Below are 12,197 nucleotides of genomic sequence, written 5' to 3' on the forward strand. Positions count from 1 at the left end.
ATTATATTAAAAATGTATTCTTTGAAGAAGTGTTCTCTGTTAGAGTGGTAAAATGATAATTTTTTTCATTCAAAAGATTCGTTTAACAATTTTATCGCACTGAATCATTCAGACCTCTAAAGAGTTCAGCACTGAATCATTTCATTCTGTTTCACTTAATGGCTTCAGTTATCAATCACCTTATTATAATAATATCTGCCAGAATTTGTCAAAAACATTCATATACTCTGAAATTGGCGTACAAGTTTCTTTAAACCCCTAATTATAATAATAAAATGAGCTTTGAGTTCAATATGAAGCAAAATTTTACACAACAGAAACTGCCAAATCAACTCAAGGGCATTTTAGACCTTTTTCTCACATTCACAAAACTAATCATCCTCGTCAGATGAACTATCGTCCTGTCTTCCAAAATCATCCGCTGCTTCAGGGGCATCCTACACATCCATCACAATTTTGTATTTAATAATTTTTAATAGTGTTAAATGGGTATTTCTGTAATTTTAACAAGTGAGAACTTTCTTACAGCTGCTTTATCCCAATCTTTTAACTTTGAAGTTGTCAGCATATAGTTATCACGTAAAGGAGCCCAAGCAGGCCCTTCTCCACCTCCACTTGTGCTAACCTGCACCGCAAAACAATCACTAAAGTGAGCCATTTGCTAACCTGCACTGTGTGTGTGCGTGAGACAGAGAGAAAGAGAAAAGCACCGTTGATGAGGGTTTGCCCAGCTCTGAAAAGAAGGCTTCTTTCCTCCGTTTCTGAATCACTAAAAAGTCAAAGAAAAAAGTCAACCACTGTAAAAGAACAACAAATCTATATAACTTCATTTTTTATATAAATACAATAAATTTAAAAAAGAAAAAAAAAAAAAAAAAAAAAAAAGGATTTAGTTGGACACCTTTAGCATCTTTGGATCTTGATGGATTTAAACCTTTCTGTGAACTTTGAGCTTTGTTAACCTGTAAACAACCACAAACATAATAAAGCTAAACTCATAAATATAAACAGAAAATTTTCAAAAAACAAAAATCAGAAACTCACAGCGTTAAATAGCTTGACAACTGAAAGTTCCACCAACACATGAAATTTTGAAAACAAGTTAGTCTCAAGATGCATAAATTTCTAATTTTTTTTTTTTAAAATAACATATAATATAAATATATATAATCACCTCCTTTTGTGGCAACTCCTATGAGTAGTTTTTCATGTGGAATTGAGAAGGCATCAGGCTTTACGTGTCCTTTTTCTCCTAACTTTTTTATATCCAACAAAAATCAATTGTATATAATTAGGAAATAGACCTAAACTATTTATAAAAATCATGAGAAAATAAATTATATTATACCAAAGTTTTTTCCTTTTTTGCATCACCCTTCACTTTCTTTTCAGCAGCATCTTCAGCAAGTTTTTTTACTACAAGCTTTTTGTGAGCAGATAAAACAGGACCCTACACCAACAACAAAAGAGCATTACAATCTGTAATCATTTTAAATTAAAACCTTTTTTTGCCTAATTTTATTTACAGATATAATAAGGCTCATAAAATCCCAAATTAACATAAATAAAAATATATAAAATTGAAGAGGCTTACCAGAACATCATCTGTTCCACTTCTTTTTATAATCTTCTTAAAAGCTTTTTTGAATGATGTGTTTCCTTCAAAAAACTTCATAATCCCAGGTTGAATTTCACCATCTTCATCATCAGAAACATCATTGCCAACATCAACTTCTTCATCTGAAGATTTTTCATCATCTTCTTCTTCTTCATCTTCCTCATCTTCAATATGCACCTGTTTCTTTTCAAACTTCAATGGAGGGGCAGCCTCTTCTTCTTCTTCTTCTATATCATTGTCATCATCCTCACTATCATCAGAATTATAATCTCTTGCCCTTTTCCGGAAAAGCTTTTTTGTTTTTCCATCCATTTTGACCTTCTTTTGACCACTTCCATGAAAGACTTTCATTTTCTTCTTCCCCTTACCCTTCTTGTGACCTATGTTTCTCTTCCTTGGGCCTTTTCCAGCTTCTTGCATTTGAACTTCTTCAGCCATTACCCTAGTCCCCTTTTGCTCTGCTTAAAATCTAACAAATAAAATCATCAAAGTGCTGTGAATTATGCAAGTTTAAATAGAAAGAAAAAGAAGCAAATAAACAATATTCATGAAATTGGAAGAAACATAACAAGAAAAGTCTTTAAACTTCAAAATTCAGTCAGCTCACAATCATAAATTTACCAAAATTACTTAAAAGTTGACTTCGAAGTTCAAACAATCACCTAACCTACTACAATAACCCAAATGAAATCGAAAGACAAAAAAAGATAAACAATTTAACAATAAACAAGAGACCAACTCAAATACAAAAACGAAAAACATTCATCCTACATAATGAAATTGGCAAAGAGCTTCAAACGGAACTAGAGCATTTGAATACTTACTAAACAAAAACAATGGAATTAATCTTACAATAAACAATTAAAATTGTCCAAATAAAAGAACATTTAAACTAGAAGAAATTGAATGAAAATATCAAATCAGAGACATCCAGTATAAAGACATAAAGCTAATGCGTGCTCACTTCAGAAATTAACAAGAAAACAGCCATAATATCAAATATAACTTCGCTGTTTCATCATCAAAACTAAATATATAATAAATCACATGATTTAGGTAAAGTTTTTACAAAATTAAAACAAAAAACTAGGTTACACTTACTTGATACTTAGGATGCGAATGCAGAGAGGCGGAGATCGAGAAAGGGGCTCTATACTGAGAGTCGAGACAAGCGGTTGGCCAATCGCTCTTCCTGAGTTCACCGTTACTTGATTAAAAGAAGAGACTAGAGAGAGGCGTAGACGGAGCGTCGGAAAGATAAAATGGAGTCGGAGGAGGAAGAGACTGAGCGAATGCGTGTGGATGAGTGGGAAATAAGGGTTTAGCTCTAGGGTTTAGGCAAAGAGGATCAAATTCCGATTCGGGTTAAACCTATTGCAATACGGATATTTCATTTAATCCGATAGTTTATCGGGTCACTGGGTTCGATTTGTCTCGATTCGGGGTAAATTGCTAGTGGTGGACTTTATCGGTTTGGTTTCTTCGTTTTAAAATATTTTTGGGTTGAAACTAAAAATCTAACCAAAACTCAAGGTCAATCAGACCAAATCAAATACTAAATTAAGTGGGCATGTATTTTTTTTAGTACAAACCCAACATTTTTGGATTGGTGATATTTTGATAATGTTTATTGTGATTTTCATTATTTGAAAAATTAAAAAGACTAAAATACATTTTTGATATATTTTTTATGTTTCTTTTTTATTTAGTTTAAAGTTTTATTAATTAAAAAAACTGAGGGTCCACCTCTCTCTCTCTCTCTCTCTCTCTCTCTCTCTCTCTCTCTCTCTCTCTCTCTCTCTCTCTCTCTCCTCCGGAGAACCCACTTTCTCAACATGTGTTGTTGGAGGCAACTAACCTTCCAGATCAAGGTTGGAAACCTCGTTGGAGGTGGTAATGGCAGTAGTTTAGTGTATCTATAACAGTGGTGAAACCGATGACTTTGTCGGTGTAGCACAATGTAATACCCGCAAATTCAAGCTAGACATTTAAGATATAGTAAGTAATAATTATTCGGCGTACAACTTTCAAGCAATAAATAGATAATTTTAATAATGGATTATTTTGGATTAAATAATCTTGATGAGAGTTGTAGTAGTCTTGATGACGACTTTGTGGGTATATAGAACGCTTGAATTTGACTTCTCATGAAGAATTTATGATTGTTTGAAAATTTGCGTCCAACCCTAGACAGAAAAAGTGTGTCGTAAAGTATGAATCGGAGATAGGTCACTTATTAGCCTAAGCAATCTAAACAAAAGTTGTAGTGATCATAAAAGTTATAGTATGCATATAAAGAATGTCTAAATTTGAATTCATATGTTGAAGTTATGATTTTTCGAAGTTTCGACGTAGCAATGTGCAACACACTTTTGCATGGGATGGTGATAGGACAAGTGACATGACTAAAACTGGTTGCATGGAAGTATGGGAGGAGTTCGCGTGGCAGATATGCTTGAGGACGCGAAGATTTGTAATATGGAAGGTGTCAAGACGTTACATTTCAGTATTGAAGACCAAAACTGTTACATTTAAGTTTTCAAAACTTCATAAGTGCTCTAACCGTTACTTCTTGGCTTTATAACTCCTTCTAGACGTTTTGGTGACCTTTGTGGATTAGGGTTACATCTTTATGGCTTCTTGATGGAGCATGAACGTTTTTTAGCATTCTGGTCATTCCTGTTTGGTTCTTTAAGTATTTTACTTGTTTTTTTTTGTTGTTTTGAGAGTTACTTTGGTCTTAATTTACTAGATTTGATTGGTGGTTGGTTGGTTTGCTTGTAACTACTAAAATTGTAATAAGGCATCATATAAGCCACGTTTTTACATATGTAACAGATACACATGAATTCTAATCAAAGAACCCCTTTGTTCACCTTGAATTATTCTCATAATTCACCACTTATCATTGTTGGGACGTGTTCTTGACTTGATATGAATTCAATTCAATAGGTATTGGATTGTTTTCACCAGTATACAACTTAATAGGTATTAGGTTGTTACTAATCTACCCAATTCTTTTTCTTACATGTATCAGCTGCCCAATTCACTAGTCATCCACTTTTAACAAGTGAGTGTATAGTTAATTTCAACTTACACATAGATACAAGTATTCTAAATGCTTAAATGTTATGTGTGTTGTTTAGATGTGTTTAAAATATATACACAACATGATATGGTTATTACTTGATTTGTAACGATCGACTTCCGAGGTATAAATCTATTTAAATTCTCAAGTTTTTTTGGGCTATAATGGAATTGTATATGAGAGTGGGCCTTTTTTTGGGCCAAGTTATAGCCTGCCCATAAGCCGTATGCGGGGCGTAACCTGTTGTACGCTGGGCGTAATGGCTAAATGAAACGCGGGGAGGAGAAGCGTACGCGTAACGTACCATAGTGTACGCCCAGCGTACGCGGCCAGAGGAAAAACCCTAATTTTAGGGTTTGAGACGTATTTAAACCCCATTATAGCCTCCCATTTGGCCTCCTCACTTATCCCTCACCCCCAGAAAACCCTAGTTCGTCCCTTTCTCCTTGTTGTGTGCGTGTTTGATCTTTTGGGCTCATTTTTGTGAAGAAAAGTTGGGAAGAAGAAGAAGAGAAGTGGAAGAAGGAGAACTTGAGTACCTTAAGCTCAAAGATCTAGGATCATTCCTTCATTTAGCATTCAAAAGAGGTATAAAGCTTCCAACTTTCCTCTTGTAAGCTTAGATCTAGGAGTTTTTGGAAGTTTGGACCTTTTAGGTCCAAAGGAAGGACCTTTATCATGCAACTTCGTTTTTGGAGCTTGGGATTGCTATCCTTGAAACTCAAGTGTCCCCATAGCAGTAAAGTTTCGATCTTTGTGGCTTATATGGAACCATGCATGAGATCTAGTTAGCTTCATGGAAGTAGAATGTTATTTGTGGAAGTTTGAGCCTTTATGAGACTTGTAAGCCATTAAGTAAGCAACTTTATGGCTTAACTCATGGAATAAGCTTAGGATCTGGATTTGTAGCTTCTGGATCGGATTATTAAGCACTTAATGAGATGTTGACTTAACAGAGTTGTATGTTGGGCGTACAAGGAAGTACGTGTCGCGTACAAGGAAGTACGCGCCGCGTACAAGCCAGCACCCAGTACGCTCAGCGTACCTTGGTGTACGCCCCGCGTACGCTGCCAGTTTGGGCTTCGAGTGTTGGGCCTTAGTGTGATAACCTGAAATTTCCATTTTGAACAAACCATATCAAGTCAATAGAAGTTAGAACAGTTACAGTGAATTTCCAGACTTTTGGGTATAAGTTTGAGTATTTCAGGGTTTACACTTAAGGAGATATCAGGAGAGTGGATGCACTAGGGTTTTGTGCAACTCTGTTATTCCAAAACTCTATGATATTAGAGTTCATTTTGTGAATAAAATATTTTCTGCCAAAAATCTCAAGACTATATATAGGATTCTGAACCATATTTATTAATTAGTTACATTTCCAAATAGAGAAAAGCCGAATTCTCTCTAACGGATCTGCGGGTTTTCATCCCAAATCATGAGTACTTCTATCTAGTTGTATTATATAGCTTAGATTGTGCCTAATAACATCAAAATCATAACAAAACAGCAAGATTTGAGAGTTTACCGCCCAATAACACTTGGGGAGTAAACTCTTTTATAAAGGCCAAATGGTGCCTAGTCCCTTCCTTAAGCAATGAAACTAGTTTGGACTTGTACACTAATGAGTTTAAGGCTAGAAAACAACCTCAAAACACCAAGTAAAAGGTGTTCACGGCCCAAGATCTTCTTGGACCGTGAACACTAAATTTAGGGCCAAAGAGTGCCCAATGTCCCTCCAAACTTTGGAAACTAAACCTAGAGACTAACCATGGCTTGTTTAGACATCAAAAACATTAAGAATCAAGGGCTAAAAGTGAGTTCACGGCCAAGGATGTTCTTGGGCCGTGAACTCCGTTTTAAGTTGCCAAAATGCCCAAAATGCCTTCATTAATCCAAGAGACTAGCATAGCACTTTACCTTGATGTGTCTAGGACCCAAAACAATCAAAATACCAACACCCATGAGTGTTTACGGCCGCAAACACATGACCAAATGGTCCATGGGTCGTAAACTCAAGTTAGGGGTGTTTTGATGCCACAAACACTTCCTAAGGTTTAGGCTTGAAGTTAGAATGCTTCCTTATAACTTTTAGGACCCTGATAAACATAAATGACCATGAGTTTACGGTAGTAAAATCATTAGGGTCGTGAACTCCTCAAAAACTCCAAGGAAGGTGGTCTTTTTCATCCTAGGTTAGAGTTAATGTCCCTAAATCGTTCCCTAGCCTTCAAACTTGCATTCCCACATGAGTAGCCATCAGTTTACAGCCGTAAACTCCCTTGGATCGTGAACTCATGGTAGTAAACTCATGTGAGTGCCTTTGTACCTTCCTATGTTGAATCACATGTGATTCCAACACTTGGTCAAGGTGTTTCCTAGTCCCGGAAGGTGTTTCCTTTCATATAGATGTTATGAACACTATATTCATGTCAATATGTGTCCTTATATGTCATTTAGGACTTATTGTGTCTTGGGACTTCATTTGTGGAACTTCTCATCCCTACACGTATACCCGTTAGAACCACTCACAACAGGTGAGTTCATACCCCTTAATCAATGTTTTAAATGATTTTAAATGCTTTAATGGGGGGAATACAAGTAGAAAACAGTATGTTATTAAATCACTCATATGTATTTTATAACTGTGTTTTCATCCAACAGATTTCACATACTTCAAAATGTGATGCATGAAATGGTTTTCTATCTTAAAATACTTTGTTATCAAATGTATTAGTTTTTGAAATGTTTATTAAAAATGACATCAAGTCATTGTTAATTGTTGTTCAAAACTCTTAGATGTCTTACAAAACCATTTTTACCTTCTTGAACAAAACTATATCTATGCACTTATGTTCTTATATATGTATTGATGTTATACTTTTCATCCTTCATTCAGTTCCCACACTCTTGTGTAGCAAGGGTGTATAAACCTGCTTGGACAACCAATTACCTTCCAGTTAACTATTATAGGGATAGATAGAAGATACAAAACATTATTCCTATTACAAGGAATTACATCAGAGTCAGTTTAGTCATGAGTCTATATTATACATTATAGGTTACATGGATACACTTACATGAATACATTACATGAGTACCTTTACGTAGATACATTTACCTATATACACTTACATGAATACTTGTATCTCGATTCACGAGGATGATTTATTAGTACCTTCTGTGTAAATTGTCCTGCGTATCCTAGTTCAATGGGATGTCTAGACGGGACTAACCATTCTGAATCCCAGCTGTTAGCACTAGTGGTTGATGAACATCTACGGATGCTTATGGTTATTACTTATACTAGGAGTACCTTTACGGGACTAACCATTCCTTGGGCCTACTGTTCGCTACAGAGGTTGATGAACATCTACGGATGCCTACGGTTAATACTTATATTAGGAATACTTTTACGGGACCAACCCTTCCTCCACCTGCTGTAGCTACAGAGGACAATTGAACAATCTACGGATGTTCAAAGGTTATACATTTCGCTATTCGCGATGTCGTGTTAATCCTAATACAAAAGGATAACAATTACATTAATACATTTTCCTATTACTTTATTTTGTGATACATTCACATAAACGATGAGTTAGACTAAGTGCTTTTAGTAATAGTCAAAAGAAAGGAAAAACTATCATTTTCACTTATAAAATATTCGGGTCTTGGTAGAAGACTACATTTCATACTAGTAGGAAATAAGGGATTTTCTAGGGTTTTCATTACTTACATCAACTGTTTCATTTAAAGAATTACAGGGCATTCATAACAATTTTCCATAACAAGACAATGACACTTAAATACTTATGAATTCACCAGCTTTAGGCTGATACTCGCTTTCAAAATAACTTGTATTCTCAGGTCACCAGTAGACAGGTACGATGGCCAGGTTTTGAGAAGACGAAGCACATACAAGACTCATCTTTTATTTTGATTATATATTTTGGTGTCTTATTACATTGAAAGAACACACATGTATTAAAACTTTACTTTTAATGCAATGGATGATGTTATTGCTTGTTTACTACTGTACATTGTTGTGATATCGTACATGACATCCTCTACCCCAGAACGTTTCCGCCGTTCTTGGTTTTGGGGTGTGACACTTAGTGTGGGCTGGGTTTCAGGCTTAGGGTCCTTGGGCCTTTATGGCCCATCAGAATTCAGTTGCTAAGGCCCAAGAAAGGGGTTATGGGGCCCAATATAGCAAATTAGGCCATTAGTGGGCCTATAATGGGGCCATGGATGGACTTAGAAGGAATTGAGGGTTTTTGGGCCATGTTGTGACCCATGCTATAGCAGGGGTAAAATGGTCATTTTACCCAAAGGAGAATCCCTATTCCGATTTAGTATTTTATTTCCCATGATAGTTGGGAAGCAGTCGGATCAGCAGTCAGGGATTTCTCATTCAGGAGTTCAGCAGTCAGCATCGCGAGGTGAGTTTTCCTTCCAGTAGGAGCAGGTCTACGACCACAATGTCGGCCCGTTTAGTTAGCAGTCAGTTTCCGGACTTTGGTCCGAGGCAATAGTTAGATTGCTTGATATCTTTGTGATTCAGTCATGTCTTGTGTTATGTGTTCTGGACTGAGGTCCGATGCAGTATGCAGTATATGTGCTTATGCTAGTTGATATGTTTATGCTATGTTATGTTATGTTCAGTCAGTTTCCGGACTTCGATCCGATGCAGGGGACAAGGTCCCAATAAGTTTTGGATTTCGGTCCGATGCAGTTAGTCCCGGACTTCGGTCCGATGCAGGGGACAAGGTCCTAGTCAGTTCCGGACTTCGGTCCGATGCAGTTTCCGGACTTCCGTCCGATGCAGAGGGCAAGGCCCTGGTTAGTCCCGGACTTCTTTCCAGACTTTGGTCCGATGCAATGGGAAAGGCCCAATATGTTTTTATATGTTATTGTATGGTATATGGTAGTCTGGGGGAGCTCACTAAGCTTCGTGCTTACAATTTCAGTTTTGGTTTCAGGTACTTCCGCAAGTAAAGGGAAGAGCTCGGGATGATGGCATCGCACACACCACAACTTCAGTTTGTCCTGGGAGTTGATTTAGTTTTGAATTGATTTGTTTTGATTCTGTCTTGATACAGTTTTCTTGTGATACATGTTATGGTTTTGAGATATTGACGTATGAGTTTTATTTTATGGTATTGAAATGATGATTTTAGTAATGATTAAACAAAAAAAATTTGGGTCGTATTTTGGGATGTTACAAGTTGGTATCAGAGCCTTGGTTTGAGGGATTCGGATACACTTTCGGGTGTGTCTGAACTCAAACTAAGGAAGCGGTAAAAGATTTTCAAAGGAAAAACATTTTCGAAAAAGGAACTTTTTTTTAAAAGAACTTAGAAAGAAAAATGGTTTTAATAAAGAGTAAAAGGTGTAGTGCGTGCAATCAACCAAGCTCAAGTATGTACTCCAAAATTACCCATACAAGTTTATATTATTCGTTTCAGTTTCAGTTCTAGATCAGTCCAGTTTCAGTTTCAGTAGAATAACATGCTAGCATAGGACTAAGGATCTAGGAGGATGCCTTATGTGCCTGCTTTATGTGTTTCAGCTTGATAAGAATTGCATGCTAGTAGTGAATAGACAGTAGTAGGTTAGCCTATGTAGGTTATGCCTGATAGTATAAGCTTAGCATTATATGCTAGTACAGTTTCTTGCTATGATAATAGTTTGCATGAGTATGTTTCCTTTATCTGAATGCTGCTTGCTTTGTGCTTTGTGGGGCTCTGAGTAATGCGAGTTAGCCATTAGGTGAATACGTCACGTCACATGTGGTCACGATTGAATAATCTCAGAGAGCTGGATTTGACCCTATTGTGCAACTCTCATTTGAGTCTAACCGTTGTAGGGACAAGTCTTTTACTCGAAGGATTATCCGAGCCTCATTGCATGTGATGGTATTCAGGTGGTGGCTAATTGGCATTACAAGGAGGCCTTCAGCAACTGAGGACTGGTTTGGGTGAAGTCAAAGGTTTCCCTAGGGCAAGCCTACGATTTGAGTAGCAGAAATCAGTAGCAGTAGAGTGACTTGGTAAAGTCAAGGCAGTTCTTGAGGAAAGTACGGATAGATGCAATATAGTTGAAAAAGTCGAAAAACCTCCTGTTTGCCAGATGCACTCGCCGAGTCCATGAGGGGACTCATTGAGTTCATGTGTATCTTCAACCTACTCGGCGAGTAGGTTTATGCACTCGACGAGTAAGAGTGACAGAGTGCAGATTTTCGACTTTAGTTGCTCGAAATGGACTAGAAACATTACCCTAAACTGTTTTGGTACTTGAAAACTTGTTTTAGAAGGTGTAATGTCTTTGCTAATCCATTTACAACAACTTGTTATCAAAATTACAAAGTTTTTGATTCATGAAAGTGTTCATATTCATGTTCTTGATCTTATGATGTTTAGATGATCATAGGAATTATTTGTAACCTATGTGGTAGTTTAATTCTTGATCATAATGTGTTTTAATGGAGTCGATAACTTGTCCTCAAGTTATGGAAAACCAAGAGTCACACTTGAATTAAAACCATTAAAAGAACACAAGATTTAGAAAAATGAAGAGTCTTCATTTTTATTACTCTATTTAACTCATAACTTACAAAAAATGAAAAGTTTTGAATGTTTACAAAACTTGCCCTCAAGTTTTGGAACAAGTAAAGTCATATTAAACTTTAGTTCCAACCCTTAGAATTTTAAAAAGTTAAAATTCAACCCTTATACTTATAATATTATAAGTTATTAATATATATATATATATATATATATATATATATATATATATATATATATATATATATATATATATATGTATGTATAAGATCAAAGTCGTCTTACCGCTAGTACGCCTCATTCATGAAGCTATTCTATAAGGTGGGTATAAGGTTGTTGCCTATAAAATGGCAACTTAATGGGTGTCCACTTTCACCCACCGCTTGCTTGACTAGTGGAGGGTCGTTAGCCGAACGGGTAAGACAAGGACTTATAAATTCTCATTAAAAGTATGATGAATATTATAAAGTAACTAAATGTTGTATTAAATTCCCAATCTTATTTACTTTAGGAAAAATGTGAATAAGGTGCTAATCCATGAAATTACACTTTACACTTTGTCTAAGTCGTTAGTGGAGCGTGTGTGGTTAACCGGCACACTAACTTGGACTTAACAAGGTAGGAAAAGGGTGACTTAATATTTATCATAGTATCGATGGAGCGTGTGTGGTTAACCGGCACATCGATTAAGGGGTAATTTATTAAGGGTTCCAAGTAATTTAAATGGTTACTTCACACCTCGTTTTGTGATCGTTGGCATCCAAGTCACAAAACTTGGAGGGCACACTCGAGATTGAAACATGCCTTTGAAAAGTTCATTGAATCTCAAAAGAATCTAGGAGTTTCTACGAACCAAATTAAATATTTTAATATTTCGACTTTGGTGGAAATTGGTGAATCGTCATTCACATACCTTTCAAATATGTTA

General features: G+C 36.1%; 1 protein-coding gene across 1 annotated transcript; it reads right to left on the reverse strand.

The window, feature by feature from the left end:
• Window positions 1-204: 204 nt before the first annotated feature.
• Window positions 205-2,946, reverse strand: LOC145047036 (Rrp15p protein). The gene is made up of 9 exons (XM_078995285.1): window positions 2,720-2,946; window positions 1,595-2,087; window positions 1,349-1,450; window positions 1,175-1,256; window positions 1,045-1,064; window positions 902-962; window positions 711-769; window positions 527-625; window positions 205-437 (listed from the first exon to the last, which is right to left on the reverse strand). Exons 2-9 carry the CDS (start codon window positions 2,054-2,056, stop codon window positions 372-374), a joined length of 951 nt encoding a protein of 316 aa, XP_078851411.1. The 5' UTR covers window positions 2,057-2,087; window positions 2,720-2,946; the 3' UTR covers window positions 205-371.
• Between the last annotated feature and the right edge of the window lie 9,251 nt (window positions 2,947-12,197).

The sequence above is a fragment of the Lactuca saligna genome, chromosome 1 (assembly GCF_052625555.1).
Source record: "Lactuca saligna cultivar CGN05327 chromosome 1, ASM5262555v1, whole genome shotgun sequence".
Taxonomy (NCBI): Eukaryota; Viridiplantae; Streptophyta; class Magnoliopsida; order Asterales; family Asteraceae; genus Lactuca; species Lactuca saligna.

Coding starts and splice junctions, on each gene's coding strand:
- LOC145047036 (XM_078995285.1), bottom strand. CDS start 2,056: ATGGCTGAAGAAGTTCAAATGCAAGAAGCTGGAAAAGGCCCAAGGAAG. Junction 963..1,044: donor TTGTCAAGCTATTTAACGCT/GTGAGTTTCTGA, acceptor GGTTGTTTACAG/GTTAACAAAGCTCAAAGTTC. Junction 626..710: donor TGGGCAAACCCTCATCAACG/GTGCTTTTCTCT, acceptor TTTGCGGTGCAG/GTTAGCACAAGTGGAGGTGG.